At 42.7% G+C, this 16,880-nt stretch overlaps 1 protein-coding gene across 1 annotated transcript in view; it reads left to right on the forward strand.

The window, feature by feature from the left end:
* RAB6B (RAB6B, member RAS oncogene family) overlaps positions 1-16,880 on the forward strand; it is an 84,341-nt gene that overhangs the window by 57,144 nt on the left and 10,317 nt on the right. Inside the window, exons 3-4 of the mRNA XM_060242143.1 lie at positions 8,010-8,063; positions 11,111-11,216. Coding sequence (XP_060098126.1) covers positions 8,010-8,063; positions 11,111-11,216 — 160 coding nt within the window. The remainder of the gene's footprint in view (positions 1-8,009; positions 8,064-11,110; positions 11,217-16,880) is intronic.

Below are 16,880 nucleotides of genomic sequence, written 5' to 3' on the forward strand. Positions count from 1 at the left end.
TCCCTTGTTGAACTACCTCATTCCCATGATGGCTTCCTTGGGCCTTACAGAATCTAAGCGATAACATGGCTCTCAATTCTTCCATTCTCCTGAGGGAGTAAAGTGTTAACTGAGAGGCAGCACATTAAGACCAAGTCCTTGCTGAAAGAGTAAGCCTGTGTTTGGCCTGTCCAATTTTGCACCGAAGGAATAGATTTTTGAGACCAAATGCCAAGGTGGGAGCTATCCTGCCCACAGAAAGCCAAAAAGAAGGCAATTCTATTAAAAGCACTGGTTCTTCTGACCCACATAATATGTCATTTTCCTGTGATACCACAATCTGTTCTTTATTTTGGAGCTTTTCCAGTGGTGACCCCACGTGCAAATAAGTCCTTGAGATAGCGCCACAGCACATAAAAACATGACTTCCTATCTGCCCTCATATACCTGCATTATTTATTATTATTATTATTTTGCCATCAAGTTGCCATCAATTTTGCCATCAAGTTGCAGCTAATTTATGGCAACCATACAAGGTTTTCAAGGCAAGAGACATTCAGAGGTGGTTTGTCATTGCTTGCCTCTGCCCTGGACTTCCTTGGTGATTTCCCATCCAAGTACTATTAACCCTTTGTAAATGGCTTTTTTAAAAAGAGAAACAAACAATCAGCTTGTGTATGTCATAAAGTTTTTCTTGCTGAATTACCTGCATTTAAAAAAAAAAACCTTATCCTCATGATCGGTAACTGACTATCTATAAACAGGGCTTTTTTAAAAAAGCAGGAATGCAGTTCCAGCTGGCTTGGCATCAGAGTGTGTGGCCTAATATGCAAATGAGCTCCTGAAAAAAAACCCTGTGTGAACCAATGGTGATGTCAGGGGGTGTGGTCTAATAAGCAAATGAGTTCCTGCTGGGCTTTTTCTAAAAAAAAAAAGCCCTATCTATAAGCCTCATTATTTGGGGCCCTTTGAATAACTGAGGCTATGAGAGTCTGAGATGTATTCAGCACTCTGTATTCATGGCAGCAGATGGCTGGCCAAAAAGCAAGACATGGGATTTGAATTAGCTAGATTCTGTGCAAAAAACCACTGCTGACAAAAAAAAAAATTAATCAGTGGAGAAGGATTTCTCCCACTTCAGCCCAGAATATACGGCATCTCTGGGACAGGGACCCTGCAGGAATCATCATGGGAGGAGAGTTGGTTTGCTGTGGAAGTAGAGAATCAGTAAAAACCATCCTCTCTTTCTTGCAGTAAATGTTTTCTTCTGGATCCAACCCAATATCAATATATCTGATTCTCAGTGTAGTTCCATCTGTGGATACTTAAATCTAGATACTGGGGCCACGGGCAGACAGAAGTCCTTGCATGTTCCTCATTGTGAACTGGACCCAGCCAGTACCATACAATTGGACCAACTTAGTGAATGGCACCATGCAACCTGGCTAGAGGTTAGCCCAGGAGAAGGAAATGAGGGAAAGCTGTAGTCAAATAAATGTAAGTTAAATGTGAGTCAAATAAATGTAAGTTGGCTGGTGGGTGGGAAAGAGAGAAGGGAGCAGGAAAAAGGGAGAGGTTATAGGGGCTTTTAGAGGAGGGAAAGAGGAAATAGTGGGGTGGAGGGAAATGAGATGCCCCCCACAAGTCTTTGTAGGTTATCTGATTATGTATTTTCCTAAAGGTCAATGAAGTAGATGCACCCTAAAAATCCTAAAGTTAAGTTACATGCTTCTGTTGAAGTCAAGGGTCTTAGAAAGTGTAACTGTTTAGGATTGCTCTGCTAATCTTCCCATTTAAGGTATTTTTCCCGATATTCATTTTTTGTTGCCTTGGGCTAGTACAAAACTTGATCATAGCTGTAGCAGCTGCTTCTGTTGTAGCTTATACTGGCACATCTGTCATTATGATCTTTGCTGGGTTTTTTCATTCTCTCTAATTATGAAGTACCATTGTAAACAGTGCATACCATCTATATTTTAAGAGTGACCTGTCACTTCCATCCTCTCCCTTGAAAGCATCACTTAGGGCATTTCCGCACAATAGGGTTAATTCAACCTTTTTATACAATTTAAGTGAATGCCTGATCATTGTTAATACAGAAAAGGAGCTTTTGGTGTAGTGGTCAAATGCACAGATTCTTATCTGGGAGAACCGGGTTTGATTCCCCACACCTCCACTTGCAGCTGCTGGAATGGCCTTGGGTCAGCCATAGCTCTCGCAGAGCTTGTCCTTGAAAGGGCAGCTTCTGGGAGAGGTCTCTCAGCCCCACCTACCTCACAGGGTGTGGGGGAAGAAGATTATGAGCCACTCTGTGACTCTGAGATTCAAAGGCAGGATATAAATCCAATATCCTCTTTATAATTTGTAAATTCCCCAGGTGGGAGCAGGGGATTGCCTGCTTCTGGGGGCTTCTTCCGGCTGCTGACCATTGGGGAAACCCCACCCCAAACAGCAATGTTGCTTAGCAGTGTCCTGACACAATGACATCATGGACATTGTGCTGCAGTGATCTCGCTTTGGGACAAAACTCTATGGTTTGAGAGCAATTTTACCAAAGAGTTTTCCCCTCAAACCAGAGCAAACCTGGCACAGTGACATCACTTCTACGTGACATTATTGCATTGGGGACATCGTCATGTGACATAGCTGTTTGGCTCTTCCCCACCGCTCTCTCAGAAAGCTCCCTCCCACCCCACACCAGCACATCAGGGAGACCTGGCAACTGTAATTTGTAATGTAAATTAACATTCTGACTAACATAGGTTTGACATTTGGGGTACAAACTGATTGAAGGAGGAACTGCTTTAAGATTCATGTGAAATTGCAGACACTGAAGGAAGGCTGAGATCTCAGACTGTGTCTTCAAAACAACCACACCTCACGGTCACAACAGATGTAACCCTGGGAGATCTGAGTACACTGCTTGCTCTAAGTATTTCTTGAAACCCCATCTGATTCAAGTGATGGCTAGCAAAGCTGCTCTGGGTCCCTTTTCTGTCATCCTCTTTCCCTTGACTCATCTCCCACTTGAACAGTGTGGTGAAATTAATGTTCTTATCCGTCTCTCATGGCCTTCCTTGGCCCTTTTGTTGTGTTATATGCCACTTTTTTCAAGTGACAGTAACTTCCGTTGGGGCTAATTCCCACTTGGGAAGTATTTGGAGATTTGGGGGTGGAGCCTGGAGAAAGCAGGGTTTGGAGAGCAGAGAGACCTCATCAGGGTACAATGTCATAGAGTCCCCCCCTCCAGAGCAATTGGGCAAAACTGATCTCTGTCATCTGGAGATCAGTTGCAATCCTGGGAAATCCCTAGCCCCTACCTGGAAGTTAGCAAGGAAAGGAAAAGGAAAGGTCCCCTATGCAAGCACCAGTCGTTTCCAACTCGGGTGACGTTGCTTCCACAACGTTTTCACGGCAAACTTTTTTACGGGGTGGTTTGCCATTGCCTTCCCCAGTCATCTACACTTTCCCCCCAGCAAGCTGGGTACTCATTTTACTGACCTTGGAAGGATGGAAGTCTGAGTCAGCTTCGAGCCTGCTACCTAAAAACCCAACTTCCGCCGGGGATCGAACTCAGGTCATGTGAGCAGAGCTTAGGACTGCAGTGCTGGAGCTTTAACACTCTGCGCCACGGGGCTCTTACCCTTCAAGGGGGATGGTTAGCAACCATATATTCAAAACCCTGAAACTCAAAAGGTTATTTACCTCTATGATGAGGTGTATGAGTTTGTGGTGCAGGATACTGAATTTATGAGCTTCACGACTTTTCCTGGCACCATTGCTTTTCATTCTTAAATCTTACTCAATCCCACCTCTTGACTACTGCAAGATAAATAAGTAAAAGGACCCAGAAGCCCTTTTCTTGCTGTCTGCAGTTGTGGGCTACTGGAGACCATTTTTGCTATCATCTCAGTGTCAAGCCCATGTGGGAATGTATATTCCCATGGAAAGTGGAGTGAGACAAAGAAGATCATCCTGCATTCTGTGTAGGTCACACATTGACCAAGTGAATGGAATGTATCCATTCACTTCAATTGTGATAATGTATTCTGGCTGCAGCAATTACATTGCAATCCTGAACAGAGTAGCCTATTATCTTCAATGAATTTAGAAGGCTATCACTCGGTATTAAGATGGCACTGTTAGGGTTGGAATAGGATGATGAAAAACAGAGCCTTGGGCATGGGTTGGCATGTGTGACAAGCAGCCTATCCCAGTGACCCGTTGATCACTGTAAGCTTGGCTTATGGTCCGCAGTTTCTGAGCCTACTAACCCTAGGCACTTTTAAAGTTTGTTTCTCTTTTGTGATCATGAGATTCAGAAACTTGCCTTTTAAATCTCCACGTGGCATCCTCAAGAATCCAGATTCAGCACTAGATCTTCTATTAAATTTTAGTTCCCCTGATGCAGGAGTAGAAGCAGGGCTTTTTTTTGTTTAGTAGGAACGCACAGGAATGCAGTTCCAGCTGGTTTGACATCAGGGGGTGTGGCCTAATGTGCAAATGAATTCCTACTGGGCTTTTTTTACAAAAAAAGCCCTGGGTTGAAGTGTTATTGGGAGGTGACTGGATAATAAAGGCTTAAGGGTGTAAAAGTGTTCTCCCTTTAAGGTTCCAGATTTCCTTCAAGGGGGATGGTTATCTCACCTGCACAGCACTTCTTACTGAGATTCATGGACTCATCACATTGCTTGTCTCATTTGTCCCTTGTCTTTGCTATTGCGTGAAGCCCAAACCAAACTTCATTATTTGTGTTCAGTTATTATGGAGAGCTAGAGGGACTTGTAAATAAGAGGAGCATTAATATTTAGGTGAGAGAATGTGCATCTATCTGGTAAGCATGCTGACCCGACTAACTTGCCATAGAAGCTTGGGAAAACAGGATTAGACAATCACAGAGCCCCTTGCAGCGCAGCAGGCTTAGCTAGACCTTGAAAAATCGTATGCTGGCTCTATTTGTAACAGTGGAGAGAGGATCAGGCTAAATAAGCATGAATCTAACCTGTCTGACCTTGACTTTTAGCTGTTGCTTTCCTGCCTTGTGTCTCTTCTGTAACCTTCTGTGTCAAAGTGCCATTATTCATAACAACATGTAGTTGGAAATGATAGAGCTAAGTGTCTGTGAGAGATAACTTAGATTGCTGTGGGTGCTTTGAATGTAGGGTTTTCCCCCTCCCTTTACCCTGTTCACATTTGCAGTTGAGGCGGTGTTCCCAGATATCCAAGATTACAACAGCATACAGTAGCCATATGGTTATGACAGTAAAAGATGGATAGATTCTCTTAGCTTCCTGTTCCCAAACACTTGAATGAATTCAATTCGTTGTGCAGAACAGGCTACAAAGAGCTGGTGCTCTCTTGCTTTTTAAACACTGGCCAGCTGCCTCTGGAGAGTATCCCCCAAGCAGACTGTAGCACATCCTCTTTGATTAATCAGCTAAACTCCAGCAGCAGATGTGACTTGAAATCGAAGCTCCCTGAGCTGGAGTGCTTCACTGCCTGAACTCTGGAGGCTGCTTCTTTTAATTACCTTGGTCAGTTCTGCAGCCATAAAACATACTAGGGCTCATCTGCCATGAATTCTGCTGAAATATGCTTCCATGGTTGGAAACTCATCCACCATCTGCACTTCCAGTAAGATTTTCACCCAGATTGCCAAACCATAGTACATTTCATGGAAAGTATTACATGCTATACTGGTGGCATCGTCCATTTAGCCATAATTGTGAGCAAGAGACTCCTAATTTCAGTTATGTACGGACATTGTAATCACCCGTTTGGTTGCCAGGGTGCCTGGAGCTTTAACTCATACACATCTGCTGTGAAACGTGGTTTTTATCTACCATTTTCTAAGAGACTTATGTGAATACTAACAGCCTCAGCGTTATAACAGCACTCTATATCTCTGGAAGAGTGCTAGCCAGAAGTACAGATGGGTTTCCAGCCGTTCCATGTGTGCACCATCTCAGCCGTTGCAGTGGAAGAAGTCGCACCGCCAGGAACTGTCCGGGCAAGCGGTTTCCAGCCTTGTCCATGAAAGCCATGTTGGCATTAATATTTAGGTGTCAGCGACCATCTTCCTGCAGTGCCAGACTCCATGACAAAGAAGCAAGAGGCTCATGTACTCAACAGCTGTTTCAAACATCTGCATAAGGCAATCAAGCTTAGCTTAGGCATGGATCCTTCCAGACCGCCCAAATCTTTGTCAAACAGAACTTAGCCAGAAGAACAAGAAGAGGAAGACCAGCTTCACCCAGAGCCAGAGTTCTTTATGTAAATCGGGTGTCACCTTAGGTACCAATTTGACCCTCTGTTGTCACTTTTAGATAAGTTTGGATAGATTGTTTAATCACCTCTACCCATACCTCCACCCATGCCATGCCCTGTCATTCTGGAGCCTCCCCTTTTCCAGAGGTAATACACCATGTGACACCTCATCATGCCCAATCTGACCCTGTGTCATAATCCTCTGCCCTCCTACCCCCTAAGGGCTTAAGGGAGACCTTATAAGCTCTGACCCTACACCCCACAAGTGTGCATCTGATAATACCACATACACTGCTGTTAGATATGCCCCCGATACCTGATCAGTTGGTCCATCCCCCATCTCCTTTTTCATCACCATTGGAGCCTTCCTCAAAGTCTATGATAGGTAATTATTACGCTATTTGTCAACTCTTGTGTTTACCCCTGTCTATTTCAACCCTATTTTTATTAGGACTGTATGCGTGTGGTGTGATTTTATACTCTTGTATGTTTGCCTGTATTCTATAGTAAAACCCGATTATTAGATCATATTGCCTCGTTATTGGGTAACTTCCAAAGAAGACGCCTTCTGTATAAACAGGTTTTAGATCTCTCTGAAAGGCTGATTGCCCACCACTCTAAATTCCCCAAAACCCTATTTTAGGGCAATTTGCCTAACTTGTACTTTTACTTGTAGCTCGTAATTAAATGATAGAGCTTGAGTAACTGATGTTGATGAATTCCTGGGTGACTTCCTAGCAAATTCTTTACAATTTGTGGAACAATGAAGAAAAAAATGAAAAGCATCTAAGGAGGAGGAAATGTGGATCAGTGCTAGGTCCAGGGGTGGAATTCTAGCAGGAGCTCCTTTGCATATTAGGCCACATACCCCTGATGTAGCCAATCCTCCAAGAGCTTACAAGGGTCTTTTTTGTAAACTCTTGGAGGATTGGCTACATCAGGGGTATGTGGCCTAATATGCAAAGGAGTTCCTACTAGAATTCTACCCCTGGGTAGGTCCCGGGTTCATTCAATCCCCGAGCTCCTGAGTTTAAAAAAATTCAGATGGTAGGTGATGTTCAGTGAAAGACCACTGCCTGGGGAGCTATTGCCAGTCAGAGTAGACAATACTGAGCTTGATAGACTAAAGGTCTGACTCAGTATAAGGCAACTTCATGTGTTCATGTTTTCATCTACAATTTGGGTGAGTCTTCTTGAATCTCTGTCAACTCTTGGAGGACTGTGAATGGTCACATATCAGTATCTGTCTTACAAGTGTGCAAAAGAAGAATGTTTGGACATCATTGACTTTTACTATGCAGGAATGAGCAAAGAAACACTCCAGATGCTCATGGTGAGGATAAGGAAATGGCGGCAAAGCTGTGCAGGTGTTATATTTACTCCATGATGTTTATCAATGCCATAAATAAGCTTTGATTACTAAAATCCATATCAGGGACATGATCTAAAGTGAAACAATCTTAAGTGACATTCCTCTTGTTCCGCAAGGGGGGGTTGAACCTGTGAATATTGATCAGTAGCCTCCTCCAGACCACCGGCAACTGCTTTTGAAACTGAAGGGACTTTCTACAACAGTATATTATTTGACCTGGGTGGGAGCTGCCATTCCAAGAAGAAATAACCCAACAAACTACCAACTAGATATGCCTAAAAAGCCCTTGGGTGCCCATAAAGCAGCTCTTTCAATCCCAGCTGTGTTGTGTAATTTAAAATGATTTGCCCCAGAATGAGTGCTGACCATTATTCCATTTCCTCTCTTGCAGGCTACAATTGGAATCGACTTCTTATCTAAAACCATGTACTTGGAAGACCGGACAGTAAGTGGCAGGCATTGCTGAAAAGCTGACGTTCTTGAGCTGTGTATTGAGACAGAAGTAACACGCAAAGACAGGAGATATTTTCCAGGCTAACCCCATGTTCCAAACAGTCCAAATTGGCAAGCACATAATCTTCTTATGTGCTTTCATATTTTGTTGGCTTGCTTTTGACAGAGGCTTTTGCTGTTAGAAGTCTCTTATCTTTATGGCCAAGGATGCATTAAAGCAGCTCTTTCCACCCTTAGGTTTCCACATGGTCCCTTCTTGTCCTCTGTGCTCTTTCACAGATTACTTGCTCTCAGCCTTTGTGAGATAGAACTGAAATGAACAGTCATCATTTCCTGTGAATACATATATATATGTATTTCAAACAATTTGGCCACAAGCTCTATGAACTGAAACTATGAATGAATTTTTCTTGGGATTTCAACTAAATCTGAACTGAGACACATGAAATTTAATGAAACAATTTTCAGATCAATACCTGTTTACTCTTTAAGGCACAGAATGCTTCACATTGAGGAATGGGTTCCTATAAAATACTAACCTTGTTTGATTCTTGCCCACAGAGTCCAGCAGTCTCTGTTAGTGCTGACCTGAGTGATCTCCACCCTCCAGCCCCAGCTGTCTGCTATGTCAGGGGTTTGGAGGACAGGGCTTTTTTTGTAGCAGGAACTCCTTTTCCACACCTCCCTTATGTAGCCAATCCTCCAAGAGCTTACAGGGCTCTTCTTACAAGATCTACTGTGAGCTCTTGGAGGATTGGCTACATCAAAGGGTGTGGCCTAATATGCATAGGAGTTTCTGCTAAAAATAAAAAAGTCCTGGTGCCTGCTTTGATTTGGGGCATGCATTGAAAGCACTGGGAGAGTTAAATGTTTAGTTATTCAGACCTCAAATTTATTATCAACAGAAAAACTCTAGCAAAGAAATAATATATACAAATGGATGTAAGTTGGCCCATAGAAAGGGCCTTGCAGTGATTGGCTGTTGTTGGAAAGCACCTGGGTTAGACATGCTGATGGAAAAGGTCTTCCTCTACAGTGGCATTTAGTGGATTATGAAAACAGAGAAGCCAGGAGTTAGCTGGGCCATGCAGGCCAATTCTACCCACTAAGTTGTAGAATGGTGTAGATTGTGCACATCCATGAGTACTGAATGGGAGTGACCCTTCAGGTCCCAAAGGCACCTTATGTAATGATTTTATATATATCTGTATCACAAATATAGCCCTTCAGGAAGAATTTGGGGATGTTCTCCTTGTGGCATACATCTTTGTAGGCATGCTGAACCCTTTTGTTCATAATGGGTATGGAAAGGAAGGGGTTACACCGGAAGGGATGAGAATGTCAGGAAGCAATTCGTGCCTTAGAAGCCCAGAATGTGCAGTCCCAGTGGGACAATTTTGTCTGTCTTATGACCTGGAAGTCTGTGGACCAGCAGACTGCAAAGATGGGTAGCAATTCCCTTCCTAAGTGCCTGCACTTCAACATATTCCTTGTAAACAGCAATAGATGATTGGGAGTGGGGGTGGGGAAAAAGCGCACTGTTAAAATGTCTTGATTTATAGATTTGGGAAAACTTTGCACAAGGATAACCCAATGTCAACAAGGAATGGAGTTATCTCTAATGAGAGGAAAACAGCAGCTGTTGCATTAATAAGTAGCAGCTAACTATCTCGTGCAGTGTTAATGCGCTCTCAGACATCCATCTCAGACCTAATGGGTTGTTTCCAGGGCTTTCCAGTTGCTCTAATGAAAACCACAGGCTGAGTGATGTAGGAGCATAGGAAAGAAAAAAGCATCGGTATATTTCCTTGTCCTTCCCAAGGGGTTGTTTCTGATCCAATGGCAGAAACTTGAGAGGGTCTTCTCATTTCCATCATCCTTCCCTCCAAATTATACCCCAAATCTATTGTGTTGGATTGAGGGCTTAGGCCAAGTGTGTCGTGATGTCAAATCCCAGCATTCAGATTAGCTGTGAGCAAGTATTCCTCAGGCAAACCTCCTTAGTTTTAAGTACACATCTTTTTGGCCTATAACATTTATGCCAAACTGTGTCCTGTGGTGTTGATGCTCTTGAGCTCTCCTTTGGCATCCACATGAAATCATCCTGCTGGCTGTGCAGTGGTGAGTAAGCATATTGCAGATCCCAGAGATTAATGTGACTTAGATCAGTAGATGAGCAATAGAGCTAAAGATGGGCCTGAAACATCCACAGACAATCTGGACTACATCAGCAGTGTTCAGTTCTGCCCTCCCTCCCATGGGGAGACCTGGGACTGCAGGAGGTGGAAAGTGCCATCAAGTCACAGCTGATTTATTGTGACCGCCCCCCCCCCATAAGGTTTTCAGTGCAAGAGACATCCAGAAGTAGTTTTCTATTATCTGCTTTTGTGTTACTACCCTGGTATTCCTTGGAGGTCTCCCATCCAAATACTAACCAGGGCTGTCCCTACTTAGCTTCCAAGATCTGATAAGATCAGGCTAGCCTGGGTTATCCAGGTCAGGGCAAGAGGAGATCTAGGCTGCACTTTTCAAACCTGTATTTTCAAAACTCTATTGCTGGAGTACTGCCTTGCTTGGAAACATATGGCAGATAGCATCCAGTGTCCATTTTCCCCCTATTAGTGAAAGAGAGTTCGCAGCAATAAATGATACTGGTATGGCCAATTGCCCTGATCTGGTAAAAACCATCCCATAACACCTTTCAGCTGCTCTTCAATTGTGTTGCAAAGACTTTTTGCTTCCTGTTCTTGTATCACACATTTTATTCACAAGGCTGTCAAACAGCTTTTTAAACTGTGTGTATCACTCCAGTCTATAAACACCTGTGTCTGCAGCAGAGAACATGGTTGCCTTGAAACAAGAAGAAAATGGGTGTGGGGGACCTTCTCAGGAGGGCATCTCAAATAAAATGATGGATGCTTCCTCCACGTGTTCTTTGTCTCTTTTGTTCTCCTTTCTTCCCATCTTCCAGAGCTGTTTCTCTTCCTAATCGTATGTGTCTTCTCATGTATTTTGTTTGGTTCCCCCCCCCCCCAACAGGTACGGTTGCAGCTTTGGGACACAGCAGGCCAGGAGAGATTCCGAAGCTTGATCCCCAGTTACATTCGAGACTCCACAGTAGCTGTGGTGGTCTATGACATCACAAGTGAGTTAAGTTTCCATGTGGTTGTCTGCAGAACAAAATGTGGGAACATGCTGTAACTGCCCTTTATTTATTTATTTTATTAGATTTGTATCCCACCCTCCCCACTGAGGCAAGCTTTGCTGAATGATGAACCATAATGGACCATTCAAAGTATAGTACACTGCAGGGTGGACTGCAGGGCCGTAACTAGACGGGAGCCATGGGGTGACATCCACTCCCAAATCTGCCAGACACACTCTCTCCTGGTCCCCCAACCCCCCCTTGCTTCTTGTTTATACTTTGTTAATTACATTAGCATCCCCCAATGCCCCCTCCAGAAAAAAACCCTAGATATGGGCCTGTAAAAAAAAAATCCTAGATACAGGACTCTAAGAAGCAACACAGTAGATTATGCTGTCTTCTGGAATGATATATGAGGGCTAGAATTGGAGAGAGCAGCACTTCATCCTCTTTCCATTCTATGCCATGGTAACATCTTTTATCTTGGAGACCTACTTTGGTCTTTAGAGCCTCTTATACCAAATATCAGTTGTGTTCCTAACAATTTGATGAACTGTATTTTCACAGTTTGAATTAACAACTGCTTTAGATGTTAGTGATTTCTATTAGGGGCATTGACTGAAATATATATTTGCACTGCAATGGAATATGAAAGAGCAAAGATTGCTTCCTAGTCCAAAGACCTCAAGGCATATCTCTTAAGAACTACTTTGCTGGGGCAGAACAAGGTCCAAATAATACTAGACTATATGGACATTGTTCTGCACCAGCCAAGTAACTCTTATGGGTTATGCCTGAAAGTCTTTCCTGTAGTGGCCAAGTGGATGACTTTGGAAATTTATTATAGGTGTATTACATCCCTTAGCTTTCTGTGCTGTTCCCATCTAAGAATTTGACATATTTCCTTCATCTTGTTGAGAACAGAAAACACTTCTTCCTGTCATACATACCATTCTCCAAACTGTGTGACAATTCATTTCGGGATTAGGCTGAAAACAGTAGACAGGGAATACACTGGAATATCTAAAGAGCCCATTGTGTTTAATGCAAAGGCTGCTTCAACATAGTGATGATTCTGTATAGCTTTCATGGCCACAACCAATGCCTCTGCAGTGGGACATATGCCTTTCCCTTTATGTATCTTTAATTTTTTTTAACTGTAAGGCTTTTTGCCACATAGTGAAAGTTCTCTGTAAAGCAACATCACTGCAAAAGCAGAACTATTCATGGCAGCAAAAGAGCATCCACATGGCAGTTTTTCCTGTGCTTTCCTTGCCTTGGTCATTTACTGCCACCATTTATACCCCCTCATGCTGCCGGAAGAATTTTTGAGCTTTTTATGTATTCAGTTAGCCATTGACATAGTTGTAACATTATACCAGTCCTACCTAATCCCTAAATACCTAAGCCTCTGAATCCCCAGCTTTTGTTGTTATAAAAAAAAAAGTCGCTCCTTTAGATACAGAAGATATTGGATTTATATCCCACCCTCCACTCCAAATCTCAGAGTCTCAGAGTGGCTCACAATCTCCTTTATCTTCCTCCCCCACAACAGACACCTTCTGAGGTGGGTGGGGCTGAGAGAGCTCTCACAGCAGCTGCCCTTTCAAGGACAACTCCTATGAAAGCTACAGAGACAAAAGGGGGAAAGGCAACAAAAAGAGATAGAGACTTACTTTAAAAAAATGAAAAGTGGGAATTAATAAGCAGTTAGATTCTTATAATGTTATAATTCTATAGTGATATTCAATTGCTGTTTTATTTTTGAAAAAAAGCTTGAGAAAGCCATGCTGGGGGTGGGGTGGGGATGGTGCCAGCAGCCAGGGAGGAGGTGAGGGTGGCTGAAGCAAGGGAAATGGTGCTGATTTAGACAGGACCTGCCTAAAAGTATGTACCTTCCTGTCCTGATGTCATACAAACACGCATGGTCCTCCCAAAAGGATGGTATCAAACCAGGTTTGGGAAAGACCACAGCTAAATTAAGAAAAACCAGGTTTGGGAAAGACCACAGCTAAATTAAGAAAAACACAGTCCCTGAAGTAAAACTCCCATGTGGAAGCTGTCTGCAAAAAAAGGAAGGATAGTTTTATATATACTTCTAAAATGACAGATTAGTTTACATCACTTCCCATGGCTTTTTTTTTTTAGAAAAAGCCCAGCTGGAACTCATTTGCATATTAGGCCACACCCCTTGATTCCAAGCCAGCTGGAACTGCATTCATGTGCGTTCCTGCTCAAAAAAAGCCCTGTCACTTCCCAAAGTCAAACATTTTTTACCTTGATGTGGCTTTGCTTGAATTCTTGTATTTCTTTCTAATACTTGCGTCTCTGTCTTCCATATTCCTTATGTCCAGAAGAGGCTTTGACCTCTGACCATTTGAGTCACAATTGCATGCAATGGTATTTATTTTTCCTATAAATCTCCAGTCTTGATTCTTAATGTATTTACAACTGTATTTACAACTGTCATATGACAGCAATATAATGTTCACACCAATTTCTGTGGGTAGTGATAGACATTGTTACACAAATTGGCTTTGCTTTAATCAGCTACAAGATGAGAAATTCCCCTGTGTCTTCCAATATGGTTACCTGAAAGTGGTCCTGGTCATATCTTACCATGCATTCTACCAGTAATACCTGAGCTCATTTAGATTTGCATTGGGACATACTGCCAACAATAATTTCTAAGGCCTGGCTCCTACAAGTAGTAACTTGCTAGACAGATACAATTTAAATTGTGCTTAAGAGGCAATAAAGTGGCATGAGTTTGTGAGTTCAGAGGTGTGATGCTGGTGTAAAATCAGCTCAAGCTACATGGACTCTTGTGGAGGACCTTCTCTGAGTTGGCACCAAAGTGGCACTGGGGAAAATATCCTTTACAGTTGTAATAGAGTTCTCAACAATATCTGAAACCATTAGTTAAGCCCAGCACATATTTGAGGGATAAATCTTGACCTCTCTTCCAAAATTCTTTGTTCCCTAGGCTCATATTATTTTATGTGTATATTAGTTATATAACACATTTGGCTCTTGTAAAGTGCTTGAAAGCCTTTAAGGCAGATAATTGCTGAGAAACTGAGGCAAAAACACAACCACTGACTTGTCAGGACCACACAATAAGTCTCTGACAGAGCCAGGATTCAAACCCAAATCTACCAGACACAAATCCAACTTTCTGGCCTCTGTACCACATTGACCTCCTTGCACCATCCAGTATTCTCTGCCTTTCATTTTTATCCTGCCCTTCCTCCATTGAGCTTTGGACATTATATATGATTCTCCACTCTTACTTTGTATTTATACAACAACTCCATGAGGTAGATTGGGCTGAAAGTGACTTGTCAAAAATTATCTAGTGAGGTTACTGGCTGAACAGGGATTTGAACCCAGACCTCCTAATTCCTACACTAAATTCCCTCTTATGAGAAATCTGGTAGTCTTCACATTGAATGAACTACCCAGTAAAAGATGTCAAATCGTAAGAGTTTTCTGCAGCTGCCAGCCTTGAAGCTGGACTTTGACTTTTTCTTGTACCCATTGCTACCTTTTGCTTTAACTTCAATGTGTTCCTTGTTGCAATTGATTCAAGAGGAAAGAAAAAGTGGCAGAAAAGCAGGTTTGCTTCCTCTGCTGACCCTGGTTAGCTGAGGCAATCACAAAAGGGGTCAGGGCTAGGCAGGTGACTGGTAATGAAGTGGCTTATTAAAAATGTTCCTTTGAATGGATTGCTGTGGCAGCTCTGAAGCCCAGTGCTTTGGTTGCTATAGTTGCACTAAATCCTCTCTCCAGTAATTGACAGAAGATTTTCCTTGGAAAATACAAGGAGATGCATGTGGAAGGAGCATGCTTTTAGTCCTTTCATTTGAGCTAAATTCCAAGTTAGATTCAGGTGGGTAGCCATGTTGATCTGAAACAACAGAACAAAGTTTGAGTCTGGTGGCACCTTTAAGACCAACAAAATTTAATTCTGCGTATAAGCGACAACCGAGTGACTTAGTATGTGTAGTAAGAGAAGAACGCAATAGGTCTTAAATTCTGGGGGGGTTGATTATCCTGAAATTTGTATTAACTTATAATTCAGCAGTCTCCCATTCCAGTCTGTTTCTGAAATTCCTTTGCAATAAACAGCTATTTTGAGTTCCCTCAATGAGTGCCCTGGGAGGTTGAAATGTTTTCCTACAGGTTTCTCAACACGTTAAGTCACTCAGTTTTGCTTATGCCTAGAACTAAATTTTGTTGATCTTAAAGGTGCCACTGGACTTTAACTCAGTTCTCATATATGTTTGTTAACTCTTTTATTTGTATGCTAATTTGCTGCTATTCAAAGGTCTTATCAACTGTTTTAATTCAATCTTAGCTATTCTTATCATTCAATTACTTATACACAAGCCTCAGATTCAGCAGGAGCTCACAGCTCCTGAACCTTTCTGAGGGTTCCCCCTCTTCCTCTCCACCTGCCTTGCCCATTGAATAATAGGTGCAGCTGCATAACAATCCCTGGATTAGGAGACCAGGCAGCCACCCAGGGCTTTGCCACGCCCCCAGCAGCCCTCATTAACCCCTGGAAAAGCCCACGCCACCCTTTCTCCATTTCTTTTGTGATTTTGGGCAGCGGGTGGCATGCTGGCCTTTTGACTGTGGGGGGGGGTGACCCAGGAGAGCCCCAGTTGAGCGAGGCCTGCTTGGGCTAGCTGGGTCTCCTTTCTTGCATCAGGTTGCTTTTGGCTGGAGGGGGGCGGCAGCACATGCTAATGAGTTATGCAAATGAGCTCCTCCACCTATTTTTCTACAAAATGACCCCTGCTTATGCATCTTGACTCTAGCTAGCCCTTCCTTGCAACTAACCCCCCACCTATGTGTAAGGCTTGAGGAATTCTGTTTCAATGTATCTGAAGAAGTACGCATGCACATGGAAGCTTATTAAACTTTGTATGTCTTAAGAGGTGTCGCTGGACTCAAACTTTGTTAAATCCCAAGTTAAAACTATTACTATTAAAGCATATGCAGAGAAACATCTGTGGAGAAGACCAGTGGTAACTACTGTTCTTTGTGTGGGGTGTGCTGGAAAGATGGTAATCTGAGTTGTAGACATAACTTGATTATGTACAGAAAGCATAGTTGACATGAATATCTCAGTTTCAATAAGAAGCACTTTTAGACCCGCAGCTGACCTTCTCTCTTCTGTGTTTTCCCAGACTATTCCCATCTTCATCACCTTCTGCAATGTAGTACTTCTGTTGCATTCTCATCTTGGCATCTTCTTCCTGACCCCACAAATTAGTAGATGTCAAACATACTTGAACTTTTATTCATCTGATACCTTCTGATTCCCTTTTCACTCCAATCTTGCAAATATTATTTGTTTAGCATCTTTTTAAGTACTCAAAAGTTTTTCATGTACATTATGTCAGTTCTGCCTGTGTAAGTTGTAAAGAGAGTAGAGTCCAAAAGCTCTGAGCCTCACTAAGCCCTTTTTCAACACATTTGAAAGCTTCATAGTGGCTGTGGTCAGACATACATGTATATCTGACATAGCCATGGATACCTGTCAGATTTAAAGTGAACATCCAGATAGCAGCATCTGGGAATGGTCTCTGAGTCATGGGCAAACCATCCTGCCCTGACTCAGTTCCAGACTTATTTGACAGAGCATAAAAGTCT

The sequence above is a fragment of the Heteronotia binoei genome, chromosome 6 (assembly GCF_032191835.1).
Source record: "Heteronotia binoei isolate CCM8104 ecotype False Entrance Well chromosome 6, APGP_CSIRO_Hbin_v1, whole genome shotgun sequence".
Classification (NCBI taxonomy): domain Eukaryota; kingdom Metazoa; phylum Chordata; class Lepidosauria; order Squamata; family Gekkonidae; genus Heteronotia; species Heteronotia binoei.